The sequence below is a fragment of the Phragmites australis genome, chromosome 3, assembly GCF_958298935.1.
Source record: "Phragmites australis chromosome 3, lpPhrAust1.1, whole genome shotgun sequence".
Taxonomy (NCBI): domain Eukaryota; kingdom Viridiplantae; phylum Streptophyta; class Magnoliopsida; order Poales; family Poaceae; genus Phragmites; species Phragmites australis.
The window spans coordinates 40612710-40640272 of NC_084923.1; the positions used below are offsets into that span (position 1 = coordinate 40612710).

General features: G+C 43.9%; 3 protein-coding genes and 1 pseudogene across 5 annotated transcripts; 2 read left to right on the plus strand and 2 right to left on the minus strand.

The window, feature by feature from the left end:
• The first annotated feature begins 2040 nt into the window (after positions 1 to 2040).
• Positions 2041 to 2799, plus strand: LOC133911208 (non-specific lipid transfer protein GPI-anchored 15-like). The gene has a single exon (XM_062353413.1). The coding sequence runs from the start codon at positions 2122 to 2124 to the stop codon at positions 2491 to 2493; it is 372 nt and encodes a 123-aa protein (XP_062209397.1). The 5' UTR covers positions 2041 to 2121; the 3' UTR covers positions 2494 to 2799.
• An 841-nt stretch (positions 2800 to 3640) lies between these two features.
• Positions 3641 to 6223, minus strand: LOC133913080 (proteasome subunit beta type-2). Its single transcript, XM_062356122.1, has 3 exons — positions 5916 to 6223; positions 5647 to 5770; positions 3641 to 4120 (listed from the first exon to the last, which is right to left on the minus strand). Exons 1-3 carry the CDS (start codon positions 6071 to 6073, stop codon positions 3776 to 3778), a joined length of 627 nt encoding a protein of 208 aa, XP_062212106.1. The 5' UTR covers positions 6074 to 6223; the 3' UTR covers positions 3641 to 3775.
• A 972-nt stretch (positions 6224 to 7195) lies between these two features.
• Positions 7196 to 23153, minus strand: LOC133913081 (chloride channel protein CLC-d-like). Of its 3 annotated transcripts, none has more exons than XM_062356124.1 (23): positions 22693 to 23152; positions 22509 to 22581; positions 20951 to 21172; positions 20817 to 20863; positions 20649 to 20747; positions 19852 to 19926; positions 18828 to 18916; positions 11420 to 11560; positions 11268 to 11338; positions 10724 to 10803; positions 10495 to 10644; positions 10332 to 10391; positions 10168 to 10242; positions 9522 to 9673; positions 9187 to 9322; positions 8979 to 9110; positions 8807 to 8884; positions 8670 to 8725; positions 8372 to 8449; positions 8134 to 8290; positions 7952 to 8053; positions 7828 to 7869; positions 7196 to 7685 (listed from the first exon to the last, which is right to left on the minus strand). In XM_062356124.1, the coding sequence occupies exons 1-23, from the start codon at positions 22888 to 22890 to the stop codon at positions 7626 to 7628; spliced, it is 2373 nt and encodes a 790-aa protein (XP_062212108.1). In that variant the 5' UTR covers positions 22891 to 23152; the 3' UTR covers positions 7196 to 7625. The 3 variants fall into 3 exon arrangements, 2 of the variants coding, with proteins under 2 accessions (XP_062212108.1, XP_062212107.1); XM_062356123.1 differs by having other exon boundaries at positions 7823 to 7869; XR_009908989.1 differs by lacking the exons at positions 7196 to 7685; positions 7828 to 7869 and having other exon boundaries at positions 8025 to 8053; positions 8134 to 8219; positions 22693 to 23153.
• LOC133913082 (acyl transferase 5-like) lies at positions 23078 to 27345 on the plus strand (annotated as a pseudogene).
• Positions 27346 to 27563: the final 218 nt, after the last annotated feature.

Below are 27563 nucleotides of genomic sequence, written 5' to 3' on the forward strand. Positions count from 1 at the left end.
ATGTGTCGCTCTTCTAACGGATGAAGAGTTAAAAAAAATATTATATTTTATTGCTCTCAAAATTCAAAATACTATCAAAATAGTTATTAAAAATTCTAAAATATTATGTTGTAGAGGATGCTATAATTTATCTCTTTAAAAAATTTCAACACAAACAATTACTTTTACAACTCAGACAAATTTTATTGTATATAGTCTTATAATGAAATTTATGTTTTTTGTTTCTCATTGTACAAATTATATTTTTGTCTAGATCTTTTTAGCTAGATCATAGTATACTCTATAACATATATTTTTTGGATTTTTTATGACCATTGTGATAGTATTTTGAATTTCGATAGTAATATAACGTTGTGTTTTTTATTTTTTAACCTGTCGCCTGCAGTAAAGGTGGCATCTTTATTTTTAACTTGTCGCTATTGGTGTAATAGGTAAGAGGACGTCTCACCGGATAGGCCTCACGCTGTCAAATATCAGCCGACAGTTGATATCCTCGAGACCACAACTCACCCCACGACCAGGATGGGACTCAGTCAACCAGCCCCCTGGTCGAAAGAGAAGACCCTGTGACCAGTCCACAGGGTATGTTCTCACATAACCAGTCAAATCACATTAAATATCATCCACTCAAGTTTTTTCCTTCCCTAGACACCTTTCGGCAAGTATTATTGTGGGCAGACATAAAGTTAGAGTAACCCGTCTCGTAGCATTACATTTAATGCTACGAGACGGCCTCGCTGGCGGTGATAGCATTCGATGGACGTGACAGGGCCTGCAGGTTGTTTGTCTTTCGTAATGAGGACATAAGAGTACTTGATTTCGTCTGAAGTAGATCTGCTACAGAGTTTGATACGATTTGTTTGTATGTATTCTTTTTCCTCTATTATATAGAGGAACGATCCGACTTGTAAAAGTGATATTCTGAAATAAGTTCATTCAATCCATAAAAACATAAAAAACATATGACTATTATCTCACAGAAAATTTGAAACTAGATAAATCTCTACATTCTTGTGTTCATCTGATCCTGCCATAAATAAACATCGATCAACGCGCACATCATCCATACACATCGAATTTATTAACAGAGATCATCTCCGATGATAGCTCGACGACAGTAGTCTAGTTTTACATTTTTTTTCCAACGAACGTCTAATTTTGTAAAAAAAAAATTGAAATTTAAAAATAAAAAAATCCACGTGCGGCAAGAGCCAGGTGGGCTGGCAGATGTGGGCGTGAGATTTGGTGTCCTGATTAGCGCCGTCTGGTGATCTAATTAGAGATAGAGTCGGTCGAAGTGCTGAGAAAAGCCGAGTATAAAAAACAAGCCTTTGGTCCTGTTTGCGATGGACAGAACAGGAGCAACAAATCCGTCGCGAACAGTGTCCCGTGGTTACTAGTAAGTTTTTCTTCGCGTTCATTGTTTTTTTACGTTTCGCGGTGATTTTTTGAAGCGCTTATTTATTGTGATTTGCGTTGATTTGATCTATCTATAATCATTATCAAACATACTCTGCGAAAATTTTGACTGGTCAAATTTTTACAATTTTTGCGACAATTACGTTTAATCTATTTTCGTCATATCTTATCATAATCTGCTTGTGAATTTTATATCTTTAAATCCAGATATCTGATTCACTTGATCTATATGGGAATCATTTCGTATAATTGTCTAGTTTCTACAGTAAAAATTTGAGTGCAACATAATAGTTGGATATTTCTAGGTATCGTTTTTAGTGACGTGATAGTTGTTTGTCCTGAATAAATTAGATATTTTGTTATGGTAATTTAAAATTTGAATTTAGCTTCCGCAATCATTCACCCATCTAATTGGTTAATTTGTGCATATTGGATCCTACAACCTGATTTCAGTCTGAACACCAAATTTGCTGTACATTTTCTGAAACATGTTCGTAATTACTCTTGGTTGCAGTGGTAATATCATTTACTGATTAAATAGGAACAGGCAGCTCACCAGCATCAACTAAACACTCCTACAAAAACCAGCACCCGGATGCACAAATAACACGGGGGCGCAGAACAGATGAACCAGATAGCCGGCACGACATCCTTCCAAGAAGTTGTTCACTCACATCGGGCAGCAGCAAACCCAGGCAAGAAATGGTTGCGAGTGGGAGAGCAAGAGCGACGCCCTTGTGCCTCCTGGTCCTGGCGGCGGCCGCGGTCTCGCTGCTCCTCGCGGCGGCCGCGCGGCCTGGAGCCAGCGAGTGCACGTCGGCGCTGGTGAGCCTGTCCCCGTGCGTCGACTACATGAGCGGTGACGACACGACGGCGATGAGCCGGTGCTGCTCGCAGCTCAGGTCCGTGTCGCGGTCGAAACCGCAGTGCCTCTGCGCCGCGCTCGGCGTCGACCGGACGCGCGCTCTCGGCCTCCCCGCCGCGTGCAACGTCCAGGCCCCGCCCGTCAACGAGTGCAACCTCGCACGAGCAACGCCGGAGCATGAAATGCCAGATCAAGCAGCGATGCTATAGAATGAGCATCCTTTAAGCATATCTCTGGACACCTACAGTGTAGTGTGCATACGTGCGTGGGTTGAATGCAGGGTCGGGCGGTCCTGCGGCGAGTCGCTCCGGCGGCCAGCGCGGTGGCTGCGGTTTACGGTGTGCCAGCCGTTGCAATCCACGATGTGTCTGTCGTGTGCGCTGTAAGTTCAGCAATTTTTTTTTTCTCTTTGAAGGGTTCAGCATTGTCAAGGAGGATTTGGAGTATCGTGTTGTGCGGTTGACTCCATGGCTACTCCCATTTGTGCTATTTGTTCCCTAACAGTCGTGATAAAAAGATGCGAGTTTGCGCTAAAAACATTGCGCCACCCCTGTGCTCACACATCCACAAGTCGACCCCTGAATCCTCATCAGTAGCCACAAGTGTGGGGCTTTGATTTGAATCCTGGTTACCACTCAGCAGGACCACAGCTAGCAAATTTGACGAAAATACACGCACACTAAAAAAGAACTAATGATTCAATACATATACTACAACGCTCGATAAAATGCAGCAAAGTTCAAACATTGATGAATGCCAATCGTGTAACATTGCTCCACATCCTAAACGTTGTAGCATGCATGACAACGCAGGCAGTTAGGAGGCACTGTGTTACGCTCACAGTAGCATGCTGTTACCTCTTTCGATAAAACTTAAATCCATTTTGAATCCTGGTTACCACTCAGCAGGACCACAGCTAGCAAATTTGACGAAAATACACGCACACTAAAAAAGAACTAATGATTCAATACATATACTACAACGCTCGATAAAATGCAGCAAAGTTCAAACATTGATGAATGCCAATCGTGTAACATTGCTCCACATCCTAAACGTTGTAGCATGCATGACAACGCAGGCAGTTAGGAGGCACTGTGTTACGCTCACAGTAGCATGCTGTTACCTCTTTCGATAAAACTTAAATCCATGAGCTCAACACTAAAACTTTCATTTGCTTGCAAATAAAAGACGATAACCATTTGCCTAAGATTTTAAGTTCAAATTTAAATATTGAAATTTATACTTTTAAAGGTCTTGGCCGGTACAGGTAGGCAACCACCGGTAAGCAAACAGCAATTTTTTCCCTGATCAGACAAGTGCACAGCATTTCTCGAAACTGGAAACGCAGCAAAAGACTAGTACTAAGTCTGGTCTGAATTGAAAAACAGTTATCATGTTTCAAATATCTTGTGATTACATAGCAGCGGTACTGACAAACAATAATCAGGAAGGTTCAACCGCCTGCCAGATATCCACCCAAAGAGCCAAACCTCAGGCAGAAACTGTAGTTGCGGCTTCTGGATTGTCGCTGACATGTTCACGCCTAGCATACTCCTTCGCCCCATCCTTGTCAACAATCTTGATCACAAAGTTCTGAGGTGCAACGACCAATCGCAGTCGGATTTCCTTAATGCACTTGTCAACAAGATCTACTGCTTCCTCAACAGTCATGTTCGGGTGATACAACTTGTCCATCAGCGATAAACAGAAATAAGACCCGTACCCGAAAGCACCTTTGTCAATCTTGTGCAACGTTGCAATGTAGTCAATGTAATACATGGAGGCACCAACATCCTTATCATAACCAGCAAGTATAACATTGACCATATATGGATTCTGGAGATAATAACATGATGTGTCAGCGCAGAGAAACACATAGGACCTCAATGCATCAAAAACGGACATAACAAATAAGCAGACAAAAAGAAGAAAAAGGTATGTTACCAATGAAAATACACCTTAGATAGAAACTAAGGCGAAGGTGACAAGTATCACAGGATACTGACTGCAAAAATTCTGGAATGAAACTAGAAATTACAGAAACATATGTTACAAAAATTCATGCATGTTCAACACTATAATGTCTCCCCACGAACATTTGTCAATAAATATTATGCTGGCGAAATCTAAATTACTTCAGGACCCACATCCAAAATTTTATTCTCTATGGGTACGATCTTAAATTTCATAAGAACATATACTGAAGTGTTATTGATCTCATACGAAATTAAGAATTTGTTCATATAAACTGTGAAATGTACCATAGCAAACCTTCCAAACAATGGTCCCTATTCCAGTTAGCCAAAAGTCAGTTCATGCAAATGCTACCATAGCAACTGAGTACACTACTTAAAGAGTAAACTCTGCATAACAAAGTATCTGCACTTGCAAGCTATGATCCCTATTCCAGTTAACCAAAATTCTTAAATCTGTAATCACTCACAACTAATGTATTTCACAGGAAATAGTATGGTCCCCGCGGGATTCGAGAAATATTCTTGTGTCCAAAACAGAGCCAAATTTGTGATACCACATGTCCAAAGGAGCACCCACACCTGAACAACACACAGTAATGTAGTAATCTTGGCCCAATTGAACCCTAGAACACCCTAAATCACAGGATTCTCCTCCATACACGTTTCTTCAAAGTAGCTAGATGCATGGCACTAGCTAAATGTTTGGAGCAAATATCATCTGCAGACAATTTTTTCCCAAAAAAAACTGAAAGAAGCAGGCCTCAAACAATACAGAAACATGAAAAATTCATATCCAAACATGCAGTAGCCAATCCATTAAATCCACAAGATGCATGTTGGGTTTTTCCAACGCTCCTCTTGACATAAATAACATGTTGAGAATTTCCTACATTCCTAAGTGACTAAACTAGAGCCAGTTCATGCAGATACCACCATAGCAACTGAGTACAGTTCTTAACAAGTCAACTCTGCATAATGAAATCCTCCAAGTCTATGCACTTGCAAGCTATGATTCCAGTAAGCCAAAATTCTCAAATCCGTAATCACTCACAACAACCACCCAACAAAATCCCTAAAGGTCTGTTTGACGCACAGGAATTTCACAGGAAATAGTATGATGCCTGTCGGATTCGAGAAAAAATTTCATGTCCAAAACAAGGCATAATTGGTAACCACTCACAGCTAGTACCCGTCCAAAGGAGCACCCGCACCAAACCAACTCACCAACCTGAACAACACGCGGTCATCTAGTAATCTCGGGCCAATTGAACCCTAGAACACCCTAATCGTAACAGTACAAGGCAAACCTAATCAAACCCTTCCACACCCAGACAAATCCAGCACCACAACGCTGAAAAGGGGAATAGGACTAGGCCAGATCGGTACCTTCCGGAGGGCGGTGGCGAGCTCGCCGCGGGTGAAGTTGGCGGTGGCGGCTGTGGAGAGCGGGATGGTGTTGCGGAACTGGTAGAGGTGGAGGTTCTTCTGTATGTACTCCGTGAACTGCACCCTGCGGCAGTCAAACGAAACACCATCACCACCACCAAAAAAAAAACCAAGCCAGATCCGGATCAGATCAAGCGGGCGAAACCCTAAATTGCGAGCACCTAACCGATGAAAGAAGGACCGATGGATTAGGGAGCGGCGGAACTTACCGGTCCCCGGGCTCCCCTGAGGCGCCCATCAGCTTGTGCGAGTCGAGGACCATGACCTTGTCCTCGTCCGTCTTGTGCACGAGGATGCTCTGCACGGCGGAGGTGTCCGCCGCCACCACCGCGAAGTCGCGCCCGACGACGCCGATAACGCACTCCATCGCAGGCCGCCGGGTTCCGAGGGTTGGTCCTGCCTCCTGCGTTTCGATTTCACAGCAAGAAGAGAGGGTGGAGACTAGTGGGCTAGAGCGGGGAGACTGCGGTATATCCGGCACGAGCTCGCCTTCGCCTTGAGGCGGAAGAAAGAAGAAGGGCGTCTTCGAGGAGAGGCTCTATACACCGGCCGGCCAATCTGGAGCCCAGTAGCCCGAAGGTGGTGGGCCGGTTTGGGTGGGAGTAATGGGCCGGCTTGAAGGAGGATAGATGTGGCCCACGAGGCTCCAAAAAATTGCTATTTTTTCTTTCCTATTTTCTTTTCAGATTTTTATTTTCGTGTTTTCAGTTACATGTATAATTTAAACATTTGATTTACATTTGTAATTTTTTTCATGTGCATTCGGCATTGATCAAGATGAAAGACTTGACTCGATAATTTTGTGAAGCCTAGTTCAACAACTTCGATTTACTAATTCAAAATTTTTGACCGACGATTCAACGGTTTGTGAGATCTATTTCAACAATATAGGATCACATGTTCATTATTTTGTGATACCTGTTTCAACGAATATAGAATAATATTTTTAACATCTTGTGGGACCTATTTCAACAAGGTGACAACGTGTTAAACATTTTGTGACACCTATTCCAACAATTTGAGATAACATGTTCAGCATTTTTATTAACATGTTGAAACAATGTATTTAAATTGTTAAAATATGTCATTCGAATTGTTGATTTTTTTTAAAAAAAAATCTATATTATAAACAACCGGTTTTGAAAGCGGGCACCCAATTAAAGAGAAAATTGCGTTTAAAGTTTGAAAACACCTTGTACCCCATCCCACTGCCTCATCCACCCATTCCACCAGCGAACCAGGATACGACACTTAGCCTGACCAATATGAGTCTCCGGGCCAACCGATCTGTTATTTTTTTTAAAAAATAATGTCAGGAGCTCGTGTTCAAGCCTGACAGTCGTGGTGTTCGACGGCACCAACTACCGAACAAGTAAGCACTTGGCCTCTCACAGGTTTGATCCAATAATAATTCATCGAAACAAAAGACCAAAATTTCGAGACCAGTAGCCACGGCAGTTTTAGCGGCCGCGCACATACTACAATTCCATGAAAGAAGATGCAAACCTTACGTAGTCGTTGCTTTTTCCACCGTGTCACCCATTACAAAAATTCTATTAATTCTATAAAAAATATGTGAGCGATCTCTTGGAAAGAATTCCTCGTGGGATACATGGATGATAGATATGAACAGTTCTGTAATTTACAAACTTGCAATCACCTAACTTAGTCACCACGGCATGGGGCAATCGCCTCATTAGCCGCAGGAACAGCAATGTTGATGGCACAACATCGGCTACCTCCTGTGGCATCACTTTGCACAATCCACTTCATGTTGCATCCAGCATGCGGTCACTGCTGCTTGATTCATGAACATCCGGAGCGCCCCAATATGTTCTTGAGACGTTAGCCGCTTGCTACTAAAAAAAAAATTCTTCAGACGTATGGCGCTATGTATCTACTACTCAATCACAAGATTGTCAAGAAGAGGACGCTCCAGATGTGCGTTCCCACCGTGCATTTTGCCATTCAGAAGGGCCCTGCGGACCAAAATAACTTCAGTCAGTCCAAAATGTTGCCAACGCAATATTCAACAAGTTATTGACATAGTTCACTGCCAATAGTAATAGACAGGCTTGATAAACGTAGGCAATAATTGGGGCAGCAGCATCAAAACCTTACACTAGTCGACTGAAGCTCTGTCGTCACAGTATTGCCATCTTCCTGAAATCAATACCATAACACTTAAAATGGTGTCCAGCCAAATAATCTTTCTTCACTTTCAACCAAAAGTATGATTTATCACCTCAAGTAACAGATCTTTTCTTGTTATCAACCCTATAACACGAGAAGGCCGAGGAACAACAAATATATGTCTCAATCCAAGCTGGCGGAAGAGATTGTGCACCTGAGAATCATTGATACAAATATAATCACATATCCATCTTAGTGAAATGGGTGTATAATCCAACGGAAAGCATGATTTACCTTTGCCAAAGACATGTCCTCAGGCACTATGTAAGGTGAAGGATTTAAAAATGGAGCAAGATCCAAGTACAACCCTAGTTCATCCTCTGTCAAATGAATGTCATCAATTGACTTTCCTTTACTTGATGCTGGTTTAACAAAGTCACTAAAGTTGTGCCTAAGTAACAGCAAGAATAGTCCATTATTATAATTCAATAGTAGATTGAATATGTTATTTCCAACTTAGAAAAACACAAACCTGTTCAGTACGCCTGGCCCGCAAGGGAAAGGGCTATTCTGAAAATCTACTTTAGCTTGAAGAAGGACCAGTAAATGACTGCAACAAAAAGATGACTAGGTCAGTATATCAATGTACATAGTAGTTTACATAGCATAGCTCTCCTTATTGGCCCATTGGCCCATCTTGTACATCTATAAACTCTTGACCTCCTAGGTCTGGTTCACCGAATGCAATTGTGAAACCCCCAATTCCCAAATATTTAACATGGTAACATGAGTCAAGAAAGTTCAACAGCACATAAAATTGTGTCTTTTACCTACGAAGTATAAGACCTATGACAAGTGACTCGCCATTTTGCCCACGATCAACAACCTGAACAAAAGGAAGCAAAAAGAAATCCAATCATCATTGTCCCACAAAAACTTTGTTTCAACAACTGTCAAGGTAACTTACAGGAAAACCATTATGCTTGTTGGTTCGCAAAACAGAAACGATATCAATAATTCTTGAAACACGAAGTATGCAGACAACCTAACATTGGTGACAGAAAGTTTGATGTATTAGAACTTGGAACTATACTGATCCATGGTATTAAATAGCTAAAAGGAGTTCCAAGCTTCCGGACCTTTTGATTCTTGCAGGCATCCTTTGCATTCATATTTCTCATAATCTGTTTTGGCCTCGAATCCAGTAAAGGGATGCCCCTTAATCGGGCCTGCTCTTCATATAGCCCTTCATTAAATAAGTCACCAACAGCCTACATAAACGGAAATCAGAAGGCACGTTCTATTGCATTATGTTCAACAAGGGGCCAAGGATTGCAGAGTCAGTACCTTAGAGATTAAAAGAACAAGCATGATTAATGGCAAGAGTTGCAAGTTGTTTGTAATCTCAACCATGATAACACATAAAGATACAGTCATTCTCATTGAGCCACCAAGAAAGGATGCAGCACCAAGTAGAGCATACCTACAACAATATTGATAATGAACAGAAATTGTGTCAAGTTGTTGCGACCAAACTATCAAATGGCATTCCCATTGGAATTATCAAAGAATAATGACATCCAGAGCTATTCATTGCAGAAACTACAAAAAAAATGATACAAGAGCCATCATCAGTAGGACTATATAGCATGGGTGGAATTGAAGAGATGATGAGAACTCACGTGCCCTCCTCAATGTTTAGCTTCTTATAGAACTTAACAACGAACATTCCAACAAGCCGGCCATACGTGGATCCAATCATTATTCCTGGAACGAACTGACCAGCTGGAACAGCAGTTCCAAATGTCACAACAGCTAAGGAGTAAAACATGACCTGAGGCCCAAGGGCAAAAGGGGGAAGGTTAGTATATGAAAGAAAATCCTTCATCTGTCAGAACGCATCCAAGTTCCAAACAATCATTATATTTTGGCAAAGCCAGATTGGTTGCTTGATTAACAAAATGTAGATCTAAGTCAGGTAACCCATCATGTTTAGGTATACTGATAGCAATTGTTACCGAGACAAGAACAGTCAACTGAGCTTCTGTGACAGATTATCACGATTAATTAAATCAATGGGTGCTTTTAATAATTGTTCTAATTATACAGCATGTGCTTAAGATTAAAACCTAGTGGATTTAAGAAAGTTGTAAGAGTGTAACAAATAACAGCAAATTACAATCAGCAAAATGCAGACTAAATAGTCCATGTAACGAGAAGTTCAGCAAAATTTAGTCTGTTCCAGCCCTATAGTTCAACCATAGGTGCAAAAAAAATTACAAAACAACGCACAATATTACAGATGCAAACAGAAAAAAAAAATGGTACCAGGAAGGTGATCAGGCTTTGTGCACTGTATTCATGGAATGTTTTTGCACTGAACAGATTACGTATTGCATCATCCTGCAAAAACAATGATGTTGAATATTGCCACAAGGAATACAGAAGCATGACAATGTTAAACTAATAAAAGTTCTGCAGTTATATTTAACCTGGGTATTGAAGAAAATGGTTGCCAGATCATTGTATTCTTTATCTCTTGAACAATAAAACTGTGTAATACAAACAAAAGATTAAGAAAAGAACAACACAACATTATCATTGTAGCTGAAGAGAACACGCAAGTCGCACAGAAGTTCACAAAGTAAATCTCACATTAACAAAATTGCCATCTGTTCCAGGTGGATGAGGGCATTCAATGCCAGAATTAGTTTCTAATCCAGGACACGGGCTGCATTTCCTCAGTAGTGGCAACACAAAGGAAATCGTGGACGTTACCAAAGATATAAGGCATGCTTCAAAGATCTGAAAAATTAACCTGGATGTTAAAAAAAGAACTACAGAAGCGATTCTACCACTAATATCCATCATATCTTCAGCATACCTTGACTCGTTTCCCTTTCTTATGAAGATATGTTCGCCGCCACTTGGTTATATACAGGGTGAGTTGATTAAATAGTGCTCCTGAATAAAACCAACGCTATGCATTAGATTTAGGAATAGTTGACAAAGGAATGAAAATACTAGGACTGCATATTTTGTTTGGTCCACTGTGACCTGACGTTTTCAGGATTGGGTTGTGCAACGCTCAGTTAACATTATGTGTTCTTCTTCATCGTTTGGCACTTCACTTTTAGCACGAAAGCTATAAACTTAGAAGAGGAGAGCAAATTGAACTTGATCCAACTCGGACTACAGGAGTCTACAAGACGCCAAGAGCAATTTAGCCAGGCGACACTAAGTGCGATGTAGAATGATTTTGTAACAGTACAACTATATTATCCTATTACTGAATACAGACTAAGTAAGAACAAAGAAGGCATTTAAATGACTAGCATGTCCTAAGCAGTACAGAAACCATTGTTAAGTACAAACCTGACTTAGACTTCTGAAGATATACTGGATCAACTTTACATAGAATTACTTACCAAGAAGTCCACCAATAACACCAATAATTGCCATTGGAAGCAGTTCCTGGTAAGAGTAATCTTCTTGTCCTCTTCAAAAAATGTAAACAATCAACAACACAATGGTCATTTCCAGATTTAAGCAATACCAGTCAAACTGTGGGGTATCTTACCCAGATATGTCCCAGATTATGAAACCCCCAGCTCCAAAATGACCACACTTTCCACTGTTGCACCAATTCATTGCTGAACGCACCACAACAGCCACAACGGCAGATGTGAAGAATACTCTCCACATAAGGTGACTTCTCCACCTTCAGCAATACAATGGCAACAGAATCAATGATTTTTTCAAGGCAATGCACACAGCTGGACAAAGTATTTCATGTCATCTGGCTACCCAGATTGAGCAGAAATACATAGGAAGAAATATATCACATGAGGTTCTCAATGCATAGCCACCAAATAAGCCCAAAAAAATGTTTACAAAGGTGACATGATGAAATAGTTGACAGTAGGAACATATAACAAATATCACAACAGTGAAGAACTGAAGATTATAGTGCCAACCGCTAGAGCCAAAGCACCCTACAAAATTAAAAAAAAAAGGCTATTCTAACATTTTATGATTCTGGAGGCGTTTCGGGTGGGCGGGGCGGCGCCGGCGTCGTCGGCCGCGTTTCCGCCAGCGTGGGCACTCTGGCTCACCCCCGGCAGCGGTTGCCTTGCCTGAAACCACCTCAGAAGTGGTGCCTGTGAATCCCCCAGCCTGTAAGCAGCCTCTCCCATGTATCATCAACTGGACCGATCGCTTCGCTAGGGCTGAGGAGGACCTCGCACACGCGGTGATCGTGACGGTCATTGGCAACGAGCCTTTGGCCGAGGCAAGCGTGGTTGCGGCGGCGATTGCTGCCCGGTTGGATGTCGACGCGAATAGCCTGGTGCTTCGTCGTGCTTCTGCTTCAAGCTACCTACTAGTTCTTCCCGACCTCAACTCGGTGGAATCTCTGGTTGGTCTCCGACAGCCGCTCCGCAACACTAATTTCAGCCTTCTGTGCAAAAAATGGAGTAGGCTGGTGGGTGCATCTGGGAAGGTTTTGCCTTGGCTGATCGATGTCGAGCTCCGCAACATTCCCGCCCATGTGTGGGAGACCTCGACTGTGGAACATCTGTTGAGCCCTCATGCCTGGATTCAACGCGTGCATCAGGACACTCTCAACTTGGTGAATTTGTCAGTTTTTCGCTGCTCGGCATGGTGCTCGGATCCTTGTTTGATTCCTCGTTCCAAAAAGCTTTGGGTCACTGAGCGTCGCTGTTGAGGAAGACCCACCGGTGAAGCGTGTGCTGGAATATGATATTGACATTCGTTTCTCCGTCCAGCTTCGCCCTGATGGTTCTGCAGCAAGCCCACCTCCCCCGCCTGGGGATGATGACGACGACGGGGGTGCCTCTGCGCGTCGACGACGCCGATTGTGCTCTCCATCGCCACCGCGACCCCCAAGTCCGGCTGCTGGTGGCACGTCCGGCGTTTCTGGCGCTGGCGGTGCAGGACGTGGGCCTGGCCGAGTGCGGGAGACCCCAGCTGAGACGTCATCGGCTGTCCCAGGGCCGGTCGCCGTTTCCCAGGCGGCCATTGGTGCCCCGCGTGGGATCCCAAGCGTCGAGCTCCTTAGCAATAAGTCTATTCATGTTACCGAGGGCGAGGGGGCGGCCGCCGCTTTTGCCCCGAAGACGCTGGTTGGCGGAACGCTGTCCATTGCCGCCTCTTTCCCTGCGAACGAGGCAGCCCCATCTGTAATTTCTCCCACCTTGGTGCGCTACGAATTTGAGAGGGATTCGCTGCTCCCCTGGGCCGGTGGTGGGCTGGAATCGGAAAACTCCCCTGATGTGGCTTTGGGCCCGAAGCCTGGGCTGCAATCTTCTGAAGATGATGGCGAGAGGGGTCTTGGTGGGGCAACGGCGCTACCGGCCTCACCACGTTCCCCCCTCCTCTTCCCCGCTGATGAGGCTACGGTGGAGCCGGCCTCTCTGCAATCCCATTCCTCCCCCATACCAGAGTTCAACCTTCTGGTCACCTCGTCGCTACAGTCCAAGACCCCAGCGAAGCCGCTCCAAGTATACTTCAGGCGCCGCTCCCGCCGCTGTTCGAGGGGACCAGCTCGGACCTCGCCGCTCCCTCCGCTGGCAGGGGAAGTGGTTGCTGCCCCCGCGGACGTGGCCCCGCCGGCGACAGGGGAAGTGGCTGTTGCCTGTGTGCTTCCTCTCGCCACGGACGTGGCCCCGCCGGCGACCGTGAGCCCCCCTCCCCCTCCGGACGCCCGGGCTGCCTTCATCAACAAACTTGCTCGGCGCGCTGGGGGCCTTCTCCCTGTCCCTGCCATCAACAAGCGTCAAGGCAAGACCCTGCCACCAGGTGACACCCCACGGCGTAGCCGTCGCCTGGCTGGGGCGAAGACTGTTTTTGGACTCAACGATCTGGAGAGGAGAACGAAGAAGAGGACAATGCGGACTCTAGAACTCATTGAGGAGCATGAGGGTATAGATCAACATGCCCTGGATGATTATGCGAAGCTGTTTGAGCAGCCCCTTCCTGATTCTCATCTCCAGGCTCTGGCTGCTCTTTTCAATTGGTCCCTCCCTGAAAATCTGGGTGAAGGGGAGGGTGGTGAGCTGCTGTTTTAAGCCACCAGTTGTTCTTTTTGGTCGTTTGACAAATCTGTGTTTAATGGATCCTTCCAAAATTCTGATTTGGAATGTTAGGGGTTTGAATTCTTCTTCCAGACAGGACTCTCTGCGCTCTCTTGTGGACTCTTCGCGGTCGGATATTGTGTGTTCAGGAAACCAAAATTGCAGGCATGTCTCGCAGGATTATTCTCTCAGCTCTTGGGTCTGATTTTCCAGATTATGCTGCTGTCCCCTCTGCCGGTGCTAGTGGAGGAATTCTGATTGCCTGGAGACGTCATATTGGTGTTTCAGGAGTTCAGAGGATTGACAATCACAGTGTAACAATTCAGTTTGTTGCTGAGGATGGGCAAGCGTGGTGGCTAACTTGTGTTTATGGGCCACAAGGTAATGAAGATAAAATCCAATTTCTACAGGAACTGCATGATGTCCGAGCAGCTTGCCCAGGACCGTGGATGATTGCTGGTGATTTCAATCTAATTTATAAGGCTGAGGACAAGAATAATGCTAATTTCAATAGGGCCATGATGGGTTGCTTCAGAAGGCTTATCAATGATCTTGCTATCAAGGAGATTCCATTGCACGGCCGCAAATTCACATGGTCAAACCAGCAGGTTTCCCCTACTCTGGTGAAATTGGACAGAGTTCTCTGCACTGTGGACTGGGAAGACAGATTTCCTAATTGTCTGCTACAGAGTTTGGCTTCTGATGATTCGGATCACTGCCCCCTTTTACTTGGTCTACGAGATAACAATCCGGGTCGTCGCAGGTTCCATTTTGAGTCCTTCTGGCCCAAACTTGATGGCTTTCAGGAAGTCGTCTCCTCAGCCTGGGCCTCGGTTCCTGCTGGCCTCTGTCCTTACATAACCTTGAAAAAGAAATTCAAGGCCACCACCAAAGGTCTGCAGAGATGGAGCGACAATGTGGTCGGTCAGGTGAATTTTCAGCTCGCTTTGGCTAGGGAAATTCTCCACCAGTTTGAGATCGCCCAAGATAGTCGTCAGTTATCCTCGGGGGAATTATGGCTCAAAAACAGTCTAAAAAAGCACAGCTTAGCTCTAGCATCCCTCCAGCGCACAATTGCTCGGCTGCGTTCAAGGATTAGTTGGCTCCGTGACGGAGATGCAAATACAAAGCTCTTCCACCTTCATGCTCGTCACCGGAAAAGAAAGAACTTTATTGAAAAAATTGTTGATGGTGAGCAAATCTGCACTAGTCATGAGGATAAGGCTGCAGTTATTGATGATTTCTTTGAAAATCTGCTGGGTAACTGTGCTGACAGGGAGTACTCTATCAATTTATCGGAGTTAGAAATCAATGCTCATGATCTTGCTGATCTCGAGCTCCCATTTAGTGAGGCTGAAGAATGGAACACAATTAAAATTTTACCTTCAGACAAAGCTCCCGGGCCAGACGGCTTCACGGGACGATTTTGTAAAGCTTGCTGGCCCATCATAAGGGATGATATTATGGCGGCAGTTTCAGCAGTTTGGAACAGGAAGTTTCTGAATTTTGACATTCTCAATTCAGCCTATATCACTCTCCTTCCTAAGAAGAATGGTGCTGATCAGCCTAAAGATTTCCGACCCATAAGCCTGGTTCACAGCTTCGCCAAATTAATCACTAAAATGTTGGCTAATCGCCTCGCTGGTCGTTTACAACAAATGGTCTCTCCTATTCAAAGCGCCTTCATAAAAGGGCGATTCATTCAGGATAACTTCATGATGGTTCAGCAAACAGCAAGGCTCCTTCATCAACAAAAGCAGCCTCGGATTCTTCTCAAACTAGATATTTCAAAGGCCTTTGATTCTGTGTCTTGGCCTTTCCTTCTGGAAGTATTGCAGCAGCGTGGTTTCGAGCAAGTTTGGAGAGATATCATCAGTGGGCTGCTCTACTCGTCGTCAACCCAAGTTCTTTTAAATGGGGTGCCTGGGGATCATATTCATCATCGGCGAGGATTACGACAAGGTGACCCCCTCTCCCCCATGCTCTTTATCTTGGTAATGGATGTGTTGGGGCATATGATTAATAAAGCCACCAGTGAAGGTTTGTTGCTGCCACTGTCAACTCGTGGATTTCAGAACCGCATTTCTATCTATGCTGATGACGTGGCTCTCTTTCTCCGCCCGGAGGCTGGGGATATCTCTACAACCATGGATATTCTTAGTTTGTTTGGAGAGGCATCTGGGCTCAAGACAAATCTGCAGAAAAGTAATGTGCTCCCGATCAGGTGTGGTGATCCGGAGATTGCTACCATACAGAACCTGCTGCCCTGTCCACTCTCAGAATTCCCATGCAAATACTTGGGTGTGCCCCTATCCCTAAGGAAACTAACCGAACAACAGGTGCAGCCCATTATTGACCGCATTGCAGATAAATTGCCCGGCTGGAAGGCAGACTTAATGACTAGGGCTGGAAGACGGGTACTAGTACAATTTGTTCTCACTGGGATGCTCATTTATTTGGCTATGACTGTTGATTTTCCTCCATGGGCTATCAAAGCGGTGGACAGAATTCGGCGTGGTTTTCTTTGGAGAGGTCGCAAAGAGGCGAAAGGTGGTCATTGTCTTGTGGCCTGGGTCAAAGTTTGCCGACCACCGGAGCTTGGGGGTCTGGGAATTTCAGATCTTAAGTCCCTTGGCTGGTCTCTGCGCATGAGATGGGTTTGGCTGCAGAAAACAGAGCCTCATCGCCCTTGGGCTACTCTCCCATTCCATGTGCCTGAGCAAGTGAAAGCCTTCTTCTCTGTAGCAGTGAATTCTTTAGTTGGAAATGGTACAAATACTCTTTTTTGGACAGATCGGTGGCTTCATGGGCAATGCATTGCAGACCTTGCCCCTAGCCTTTTCGCGGCTATTCCTAAAAGGAGGGTTAAGCGACGCACTGTCCGGGACGCCCTCAATAACCGGGCTTGGATTTCGGACATTCAGGGAGCCCTTACAGTTGGTGTGATTGCAGATTATCTCCAGTTATGGGATCTATTGATGGATTTTCAGCTGCAGCCGGAGGTTGAGGATAAACACTTATGGAGGCTCTCCTCCAATGGACAATATTCGGCTAAGTCGGCATATGAAGGATTCTTTTTGGGTTCTACTCTTTTCGGACCATGGGAAAGGATTTGGAAATCTTGGGCACCGCCCAAATGTCGCTTCTTTGTGTGGCTGGTCGCGCACAATAAGTGTTGGACGGCTGATCGTCTAGCACGTCGGGGGCTACCTCATCCGGAGTATTGTCCTCTTTGTGACCAAGAAAAGGAGACTATCGATCATCTCCTTGTCCATTGCGTGTTCGCAAGAGAATTTTGGTTCATTTTGTTCAGACAGGTCGGTCTTCAATCTTTGTCCCCTCAGCCTACCGAAATATCCTTCCATGCTTGGTGGGAGAAAGCTAGCAGCAGCACCGATGATGAGATGATGAGGCATGGAATTAATTCGCTCATTATACTCGGAGCCTGGACTATATGGAACCATCGCAATGGGTGTGTTTTCGATGGAGCAGCTCCAAACTTAGCTGGGGCTTTGATCATAGCAGGCGAGGAGCGCCGCTTATGGTCTATGGCTGGTGCTCGAGGGCTTTCTTTCTTTCTTGACTGCCCTCCTTCCCGGTAGTTAGATTGTCTACCTTAGTTTGGTCGCCTTTGTGGTCACGGGCGCGATTGTAATCCTGGAAACTGTTAAGGAGTGAGTGCGTGTGTGTGTGTCTGTGTATGTGTGGTGTTTGTGGGGTTGTTTGGGCTCTTGCCCTTTTCTCTTCTTATTTAATGAGACGCAGCTCTTCTGCGCTTTCGATTAAAAAAAAACAATTTTCACGCAGCAAGAAAGGTAGCTGCACAGAAGGAGATGCGAAAAGAAAATCGATAGAGAAGTAAAAACACTTAAGTACTTTGTTAGAGAAGGTATACATAGCAAAGAGACGCAGTGAGATCAAAAAGCCTAAAACGTGAAGTTACATATAATATAAAGCCTGTAGTGGCAATCACGACCCCAATCTTTCACCTGTGTACTAGTGGAATCACAGGGCCAAAATCTCAATTTTTTTCATACAGAAAAACATGTGAAAGGAAGCGAATAAGGAATAAGAAAATGCTAAGGATAGGATCCCAGGACAACCCACCACCCTCTGATCAAGCTATACACACACAATCAACACTCTGGTCAAGTTTTCTAGTTGCGGCGTGCAAAACTTAGTGATGGCATTTAAGCGATGGAACCCTTCGGATAGTCAATCCCTAATAAACATATGCTTCAAAGAATGTGCTCGAGTTCAATCTAGAAGGAGAAGGCACTCTTGCAATCATGATTTCATGATGTTGCAAGCAGAACCATGGCCTATCAGGTGGCATGGTATAACAGGCAGTCAGAAAGACAGTAAATACCCCCTCCAGTCACAAATTCTTGTCACAGTGGGAAGCATGCAGTCAACTTTCGACCGTCAACGCACAACAACTTACTTAAATATTCGTAGTGGTCGTGTGAAAATACTGTAAGTAAATTTTCAATAAAAGTTCTCTTACAAGCACATTGTTACAGAAAAAACAGAGAGACGAAAATGAACAGAAAACTGCTGCTGAAGGGTGAACATTTCTTTTCATTAGTCATCTGGCAACTTTAACCAGTCAATCAGGGTGAAACACATAAGTACTAAAGATTTTGTTCCTAGCAGCTAAAGAAGGGAATAATTAAACTATCAAAAGAAGACTAAGGGGAAAAAATGAGTTGTTACCGCTTGTTTACTCTCAAGCATACAAAACAAAATATTCCTTTAGCTGAAATACTTATTTATTGAATACAAAGAAAACTAAGGGAAAGAATAGCTTGAAAACTTGGAAAGTTGCCATTGCTCTTAATTACTAATATTCTAATTTGTCTATCAAAATAAAAAATGACAGAACATTCTTACCAGGATGTAACTTCCTCCAGGGCAAAAAGTACCCCACCAACAGGGGCTCTGAAGGCTGCAGCAACTCCAGCTGCACATCCACATGTCACCTTTTGAAATATTAATAATTTTGAGATATTCAATATGCCAATCCATCCATTCCATCTTAAAATACAGGGCTCAAAGTGCAATGCAAAATCATATATAAGAATGTATCAACATGGAGAAATGGTTATTCCCTTTTCAGTTATTAATTTCCCATATTGTTCTCCTTTTTTCTTATTATTTTAGTTCCAGAAATTGGGAGAGAAATCAAATTGCCGCCAACAATCTGCTATATTTAACAAGCTTTTTTAGAGTTTATTTTAACAATCACTGAACATGAACTGCATAATGAAAAGTTACGGCATAAATAAAAATAGCTTGAAGAGGCTTCATCTAATCAGACATCTCTAGAAATCCAGAAAATTTTAAGGAACCAGATAGAGCCAATACTCACCAATACAGGAGAAATAAGAGGTGATAGATAAGGATGCACAGGCAAGGAAAGGTGACCATTTAAATTTTGCATGCAGATATGTTTGCTATTTGAAAACACAAGGATAAACAGTATAACCTAAGTGTCTAAACAACCGACTCACAGATGGATAACATGTCAAGCAAGAAAGATAATGTTCACATCTGAATCATTCCATGTGAATGATCTTATTCAATAGTCTTACCATATAGCAAATGTCTCGGCGAATAATACAGTATGAATTTAATAAACTACCCACATACGTTCTGGAACCAGGCTACAGTCAAGTATCTGTTGGGCTGCAAACAGGCTATGAGCGGCATTTGTTTCCACACTCCAAATTTTTTCAGTTCAATAAAATGGTCTAGTTGGAAACGTGAAAACTATAAGGCACACAGAAACCAAGAGCATCGAGCTAATCTGAAGAGTAATGTATAAAGACTGCAAAATAATAGCCACAAACCAGTCTATCTAACAGTAGTCCACGGAGGCATAGGTTAATAGATTGCATGATCAAAAGTAACTTACAAGATCTCGCCGATCTCGATCGCTTTCGAAAATCCGTACCCACCTAGAACTCAAGTGGTATTTTGCAGATCCACCCTATGCACATGCACATGAGAATTAGTTGAAATTATGAAATATTTATACAGAATAGCTATGAAGTACTAACAAGCGGAAATGAAGTAAAATAAAAAATTTAAATCTGCTGCCACGTCTTCATGTACACGGTGTTGACCGTTAGGAGAAACTTTGTTGGACTAGTCAACAGGGACTCAAAGTACAGATGGACACTATTGTAGCCAATCAGTTCATGTTGTGAACAGCTGAACATACTGCTGACATCTAAATATTCTTGAGATGTTGCAGATCCACTATTTTCCCTGACGCGCAGCATATAGGCACTCTAGAGAAGTCCATTAGTAGTATACACTACGACTTATTTTGGTAGTTAACCATTACATCATTCTACGGAACCATACCAGATGCTAGGGTACATGTATCATCAGCCATTTTTTTATCACATACTCACAAACATATTTATGATGTTGAATGCCCCAAATTTAGGGAGGGTTTCCAAGGTTTTCGAAAATTAGTGCTGGTGACAATCTGCTTTGACATAGACAATTAAATGAGTGATACTTTATATATTAGCTTATGACCCCTTTCAGGCGATGAGGTGCCACTACTACCTTTCTGCTTTATATGTATGCTGATCAAGAGGATAAGCATGATAGAAGTACATAGCGTATATCCACAGCTTAAATTCATAGATGAGATAAATGTACAATGTGAAGAAGTTCAGTTCATAAGCGTGAACCTACTTGTCCAAGAAGAGAAGCAATGCAGGCCCCAGTGTGAACAAGAGGCCCTTCTTTTCCTAGAGCCAGTCCACCTCCAACTGATCCAATGCTCCCAAAGATCTATTACTCAAAACAGCACTATATGAGTATAATACATCATATTACCTGAAAAAATCAATGTAAACTCACCTTCCCGACTAATGTCCTGAAAAGGAGGATTCCGTGTGTATCCACTCCTGCATAAAGACTTTAAACTGTATCATGAACTTCTCAGAATACCAATACCAGATTTTTTTTATTTTAGTTTTGTGATTAAGCCTTACCATTTAAGTAACCTTTGATCTCTGGAATACCAGATCCAGCAGCTGCTGGAGCAAAGCTTGTGACTATGTACACAGAAGAGAAGACAAGAGCAAGATTGAAAAGTGTGTACACCAAGAATCCCACAAAGTATGAGTGTTTAATTATAGCAAACGTTGCAGTATATTTCCATCCAGAGAAGTTCTCGACAGCCAGATTTATGAACATAGCAGCCAATCCAGTACCTAAAAACAGGACAATAATGTATCATATACAGGATAAATCAACTACTGCAAGGAATTGGGCCATGAGAACAAAACAAGTAACAACCTGGTGTATGAAAAAGATTTCACTGACCAATATGTGGTATACTTTCCGACTGACTAAATCATATGGCATTTGGTAAAACCACACAAAAAGGGATTCCTTTCTGGAAAAGGAGAGACCCACGTTGCAAAAATCACTGAACCCTGCAAATCAACCTTTGAGTCTAGATGCTATAAATGAATTTATGTGGGCTTTTTGTTCAACAACTTGTAATTCAGTGAATTGTCTATGGGGTTCACATATACTCAGTCATGTCTCCCTGTCATTCTCCCTGACATGTGGCAGCCTGAACCCGCCCAAATCCAGCATGTTTTCCCATCATTTTTTAGAAACTAACGTTGATACAAAATATAAAAGAGCTATTATAGACACAGTTGAACAACATTAAGCATAATCCTTGTTTCTGTATCAATATCTTTGAATCAAATAATGGAAGATGGATTAATTTGGATCAGATGCATTGACTGCAATTATGATCATAATCACTAATCAGATATGAATTATGATGAAACACTCAAATAGGGGTGGAATGGGATAACTGAAATAGGATAGAATTCCAACACCACAGTGTTTGGAGATACATGAGGCCAGGAATCAATGAAAAACTCAATTTAGATTAATTCAACTATGAAGGACTAAGATACCTATTTTAAAGGTGTAAAGGTAAGAAAAAATGAAAAAAAAATTCACAATATATGGTAGAAAACAAATACCAAACAATACTCTTTCATGATAATATATGCTGCGGTTCATGTTGAATCCAATTGTTCTAGAAAAAGGGCACACGGTACTCAGCTAGTCACCCAGCCTTTTAGCGATCATACAGCCTAAACTGCGAGGGCACCTGATCCTTGTATACGGACAAATTTACCATGGCTTCTTATATTCAGGATTTTCTGTTCAAAAATACTAATGTGGTTTTTTGGTTGCACATTCTAGTGCTTGCGATCTGACCGGTGTACAACATTAGTAATATATAAGAGGAATCCAAATCCGAATTCAATTGGATGAGACTCATCTGGACTCCATTTCGTGTAGTTAAGTTATTTTATTGTTACGTTACATCGCTGGGTAAGTAGATTCCTTGTGATAAATAGGTTTAGTCAGGGCAACTAGACAGCAGCTCAGGAAGAAACCAATTCAACAACTATGTCACACTATAAACGTCTAATCAATGGGTATGTTACCACTTACACGCCTCAGAAATCGCCATTGCTACAGTAAGCAACACAGACACATCGAGAGGGTGCTCACCGACGCCGATCAGCAGAGCGAACAGCCACTTGAGCATGACGTAGTACGGCACCCAGAACTTGCTCCGCTGCGCCTGCAGTCAACCAACAACACCCAGGAACTCAACTAACCGCACACCAAATCCACGAGGGCAGCAGGGCACGAACACAGGCAAAACGCCCCGCAAACGGGCGCCGCCGCATACCTGCTCCTCCCGGTACGCGTAGTTCTCGATGACCTCGTAGTCGAGGCTCTCGACGGCCGCGCCGGAGAAGAGGTCGTCGTCCGCGGCCGCTGAGGTGGAGGCCCCCGCCCCCTCCGCGTCGGCGGTGGGGAGGCGCGTCCACGGGAGTCGCGTCATCCCGATGCCGTCGGGGACGTCCCCGTCGCCGCCGGAGAGCATCGGATCGGGGCTGCGTCCGCGCCGGTCCTGCCCGGGACGCGCGATTCGAACGGCTCGACGGGGTAGGGGAGGGAGCCTACTGGGGGAAGCTTAGGAGCCAAGAGTTCGCCGAAGGTCCAGTCAATTTTGCGGCGTGGTACGGGGTTTGGTTCGTGCGTGCGTGCGTCCTGCGCGGTCGGTGGTCGCTCGGCTGCGAAGTGGCGTGGCGGTGGCTCTGGGACCTGAGCTGGTTGTGTTTTGCTTGTAATTGTTAAAGGTCTGTCTGGGGAGCTAGAGCTTTTGCAGAAGGTATTGGCTCGAGAAGCTAGCTGGTTAGTCTTAGAAGCGCTGGTCAAATAGTTTTTGATATCTGGTAAGAGTACTGAGTTGAACCTGTTTGTGTGAAATATCTAAAATACCACTAGAGGATAATGAAGATCTAACTATACGTAGAGTTTGATTAATATTGTCATGTGTTCACCGAGCATACACTCGGATAACCTCGATCTAATATGTGTTTATATAGCGTATACAAAAGGTCAACTTGAACCTAACACGAGTGTTCATCAATTACATACAAAATAATTAGTGCACACACATCACCATCATCGGATGATACACCATTGTAGTCGATTCCTCCCGATGAGTCAACCGGTGGGATGCATTCTTTATCTTTGTCATATATCTGAACCAGCTCATCACTTAGAGTACTATCACGAATGAAGTTATGAAGTGACATGTATGCAATTATGATCTTTTTCTGTTTCTCAACTGAAAAACTTAGCATATGCAATAAAACTCACTATTTTATTTTTAGCACACCAAAAGAAAGTTCAAGTACGTTACGAAGAGAGAAGTGAGCATGATTGAACACCTCTTTAAGTTCACTTGGCCTATGCCCCTTAAAACTCAAGTATATGATACTTCTTGCTTTTGTAGAGAGCTAGGAAGCCTTTTTTATTAGAATATCCAGAATCAATCAGATAAAATTTTCCTACATGTAAAAATAATATGGTACAACATATCAACATGACAATAGCAAAAGTAATGTCTATTTGTAGTACCTATGGACCTTACTTTCAAGAGGATGTGGAGAATAATCCGAGTATCGGCTCAAAGAATCATTGAATACACGAGAGTCGTGCGCAAAACCAGACCATCTAGTTACAACAAATGTGAATCTCATATCAAAGTCACAAATAGTCATCACGTTCTACGTTGGATATCCATGAAGACCAATGTGCGGAATCATCTCAGTTGCTGGCACAACAACACATATATGTGTGTCGTTTATTGCACCAATACAGTTGTTGAAGTGGGGGTGAAAACGAGAATCTTAAAGCCTTGAGTGAACTGTGCATCTTTTAGTTTTATATTGAACCCAGCTAACTGATTGATCTATTCCAAGACTTCATTAAATTTTCGACTAATTGTTTCAGTTGGTCGCTTAAATATGTTCTCAACTTGGAGAAATGATTGAGGACCACTACATATCCAAAAAACATCCCTAGAGCTTCAACATAACTTATCATTCTTGTGAATTTTAGTCCATAATTTTCAATTAATGTTTCATGCAACTTATCAAAAATAGGGCGATTCATACAAAATATATTATAACAATCTCTAGTCACTTGTAGTTAATCAATGACCCATCGATGCCCAATTTGTTATGGGGAGAGCCTCACCTTTTTATTTATATATTTATTATTGTGGTGCGAAGCAATGAGAGCAACTATTGATCTTACTTGGAGTAATAATTCATCAATGTCACTCTCACTAGATGAATCATCATGACTTTCACTGGATGAGCTCATCTACAAAAACATGACATAAGGTTCAGCTCAAATTAAAATTAGTGCATGAATTAAAATGATAGCATTACATATAAGGTTCATAAAAAAATCAAATTTCAAACATTACATACAAGATTCAGTTGAAATTAAAATGATAACATAACATTAGGATACATCACATGATTGATATGAAACTCTAGTCCATTTTCTTCTCTTCATACATCCTCTTGAGCCAAACCACCTTTCTTTCATTAGTTTTAAAGGCTTTAAACACTGCATGGTATTCTTGTTTGATAAAGAGCTTGGTGGCCATAAAGTGTTCATCGCTTCCTTCATAGGCTCATGCACTCACGGCTTGTTCAATGAGTTATATGATATCATCCTCATCCTTTTGGTCATTTATCTTCTTCTCAATAGAAATCACATCAATAAATCGCATCACTTGCCTAAACATGGGATTCCTACTCTTCTTCTTCGGGTTTTGAGGAAGGTCATCATTAATCTTAAGCTTTTCTCCTTTTTTTTCATCTTCCACAACGGTAGCATCATCTTCACCCTCCATAGAATCATCACCAAGTTGAATGGGAGCTACATTTGTAGGATCAACTGGAATGACCGATGATGCACCCGTGATATTGATATGTTGAAACATAACTTCAAGCTCATCTAGGTTCACCATAGGGCCATCACGAAACTTACGATATTTGATGTTTTCCTAAAAAAAATAAAGTCATATGTTCTTATTAATCAAAACAATCATGCATGGATTTGAAAGGGGCCAAAAAAACTTTAGATTTACATACTGCTATTTTGGCCTTCCACCATTCGTTGTTGGTTGTAATTATTCCCTTTTGAACGTCATAACCAAGACTAATTGCAACCTCTTCAAATCTAACCACAAGTTGTATTGTGGTTTCAATGCATCCCATTTGTTATTCAGCTTGTCATGTGGATGGTGTTGTTTAGTCCTTGCTTTGAATTTTTCCTCAAGGTTCTTGTAGCCAATGCCACTCAAGGTATGTCCCGATCTATTCCCAACTACAGTTTCTTCTTTACATATCTCACAGAATACTCTCATCACATAGACATCCTAATTAGCTTTCAGTACTTTCACTTTATCCATCTAATTTTACACATATCCAACACATTCAAAACACGGGACAGCTAGGGAAAAAAATTCAGATTGCATAACTGCACATATATACTACTTCATATCGCCGAAGGATTCGGAGGCCATCTAGAGCCTCGGACGCCTCCCTGCGGTGTGTGCCCCCCCCCCCCAGCCAACAATAGCAGTCGAATTTTTGCGAGTCGCGTCGCAATGTGTGGCGCGTAGTCCTGCGTCGTGTGGAACACATTACCGCGTCCTTCCGCGTGTCCCCCCGCCCTGACCCTACGCGAGCAATGAAATCGCTCCTCGACAGCCAAGCCCTTCTCCCCGCACGCTCCTGTTCCCCATCCTCCCTCCTCAACGTTGCCACAGGCGAGCTGTCGCACCCCTCCTACATCTCCTCCCGCGTCGCTGCCCTCTCCAATCTCCACCTCTCCTTCCTCCACCCTCCCACCCGCCCCCTCAAGCCCTCCCTCGCCCCCTTCAACACCCCGCATCCACGCGCAACCGCTCACTGCCGCTGTCGCTCGGTCACCGGCGAACCCCGCCGCAACCTCGGGCCTAGTTCGTTCGGATTCGGCCGCCTAGTTGCTCAGCCAAGGAGCCGCCACCGTAGATCCCCTCTTTCCCGGCCCTGCCATACTACCCGATGGCCGATCGCATCGTGAAGCTGACCCCCGGTGACCCTATGGTGGACTGCACTGGCCAGGGCATCTGCTTCGTGGAGGCCGCCGCAACCTGCGTGCTCGCCGACGTGAACTACCTCGAGTGCCCGCTCCTCATCCCCAAGGAGAAGCTGCTCCCTCGCCCTCCCCCCGAGGAGAAGCTCGAGGACCTCATCCTCATGGCTCAGGTTCGATCACCTCTCCAGTCCCTTATCTAATCCAAGAACTATGAAATCTTCAGGTGCTAAAAAATTTGAGCTTTGCAGGTGATGAAGTTCATCTACGACGGATTCGCGATCGGGATCTGCTTCAGCCACCTAGGTTCGATGGGCAGGGCGCGACGCATTTCCTCAAGGCGGCGGGCGAGCTGGAGCGAGGGCTATCGGAGCCGTTGGTGGCACCGGTCTGGGGTCGTGATGCGATCCCAGGCCCTCCCAAACTGTCGCGCGGGCACCCGCCATCGTTCACGACGTTCAGCTTCGTGGCCCAGGTGGCCAAGATCTCGCTGGAGAGCATCGCGCGCATCACGGACGAGTTCAAGGACGCGACGGGGCAGACATGCTCCACCTTCGATGCTTCCATGACTGTGGTGTTCAAGTGCCGCACGCTAGCCGTGGGCCTCCCCGACGACGCCAAGGACCGGCTCGGTTTCACAGCCAGCACGCAGCACCTCCTCCACGGCGTGCTGCCGTCAGTGGACGGCTACTACGACAACTGCATGTACCCGGTGGGCATCACTCGGATCAGCAAGGCCATGCATGAGGCATCACTGGCAGAGGTGGTCAGCATGATGCGGGAGGCGAAGGAGGCATTGACCGTGCAGTTCATGGACTGGATGTGTGACGGCGCCGGCGACGACCACTACAACGTGCCGCTGGACTACGGCATGGTGACGGTGTCGGACTAGAGCGCGCACTCCAGATTTGTGGAGTTAATTTTGATTCCATTTTCTTGCTTAGATTGTGTCGATCTAATCATCCAATGTTCTGGTGAGCATGTTCATTAATTTTGATCTTTATCACGGAAGGAATTGGAGGCCGCTGGAGGCATCGACGCACTGTTAGCGTGCCATCTGCTGAATCTTTATTATTGGATGTATACATGACTTCCTGTGTTTTGCCCATT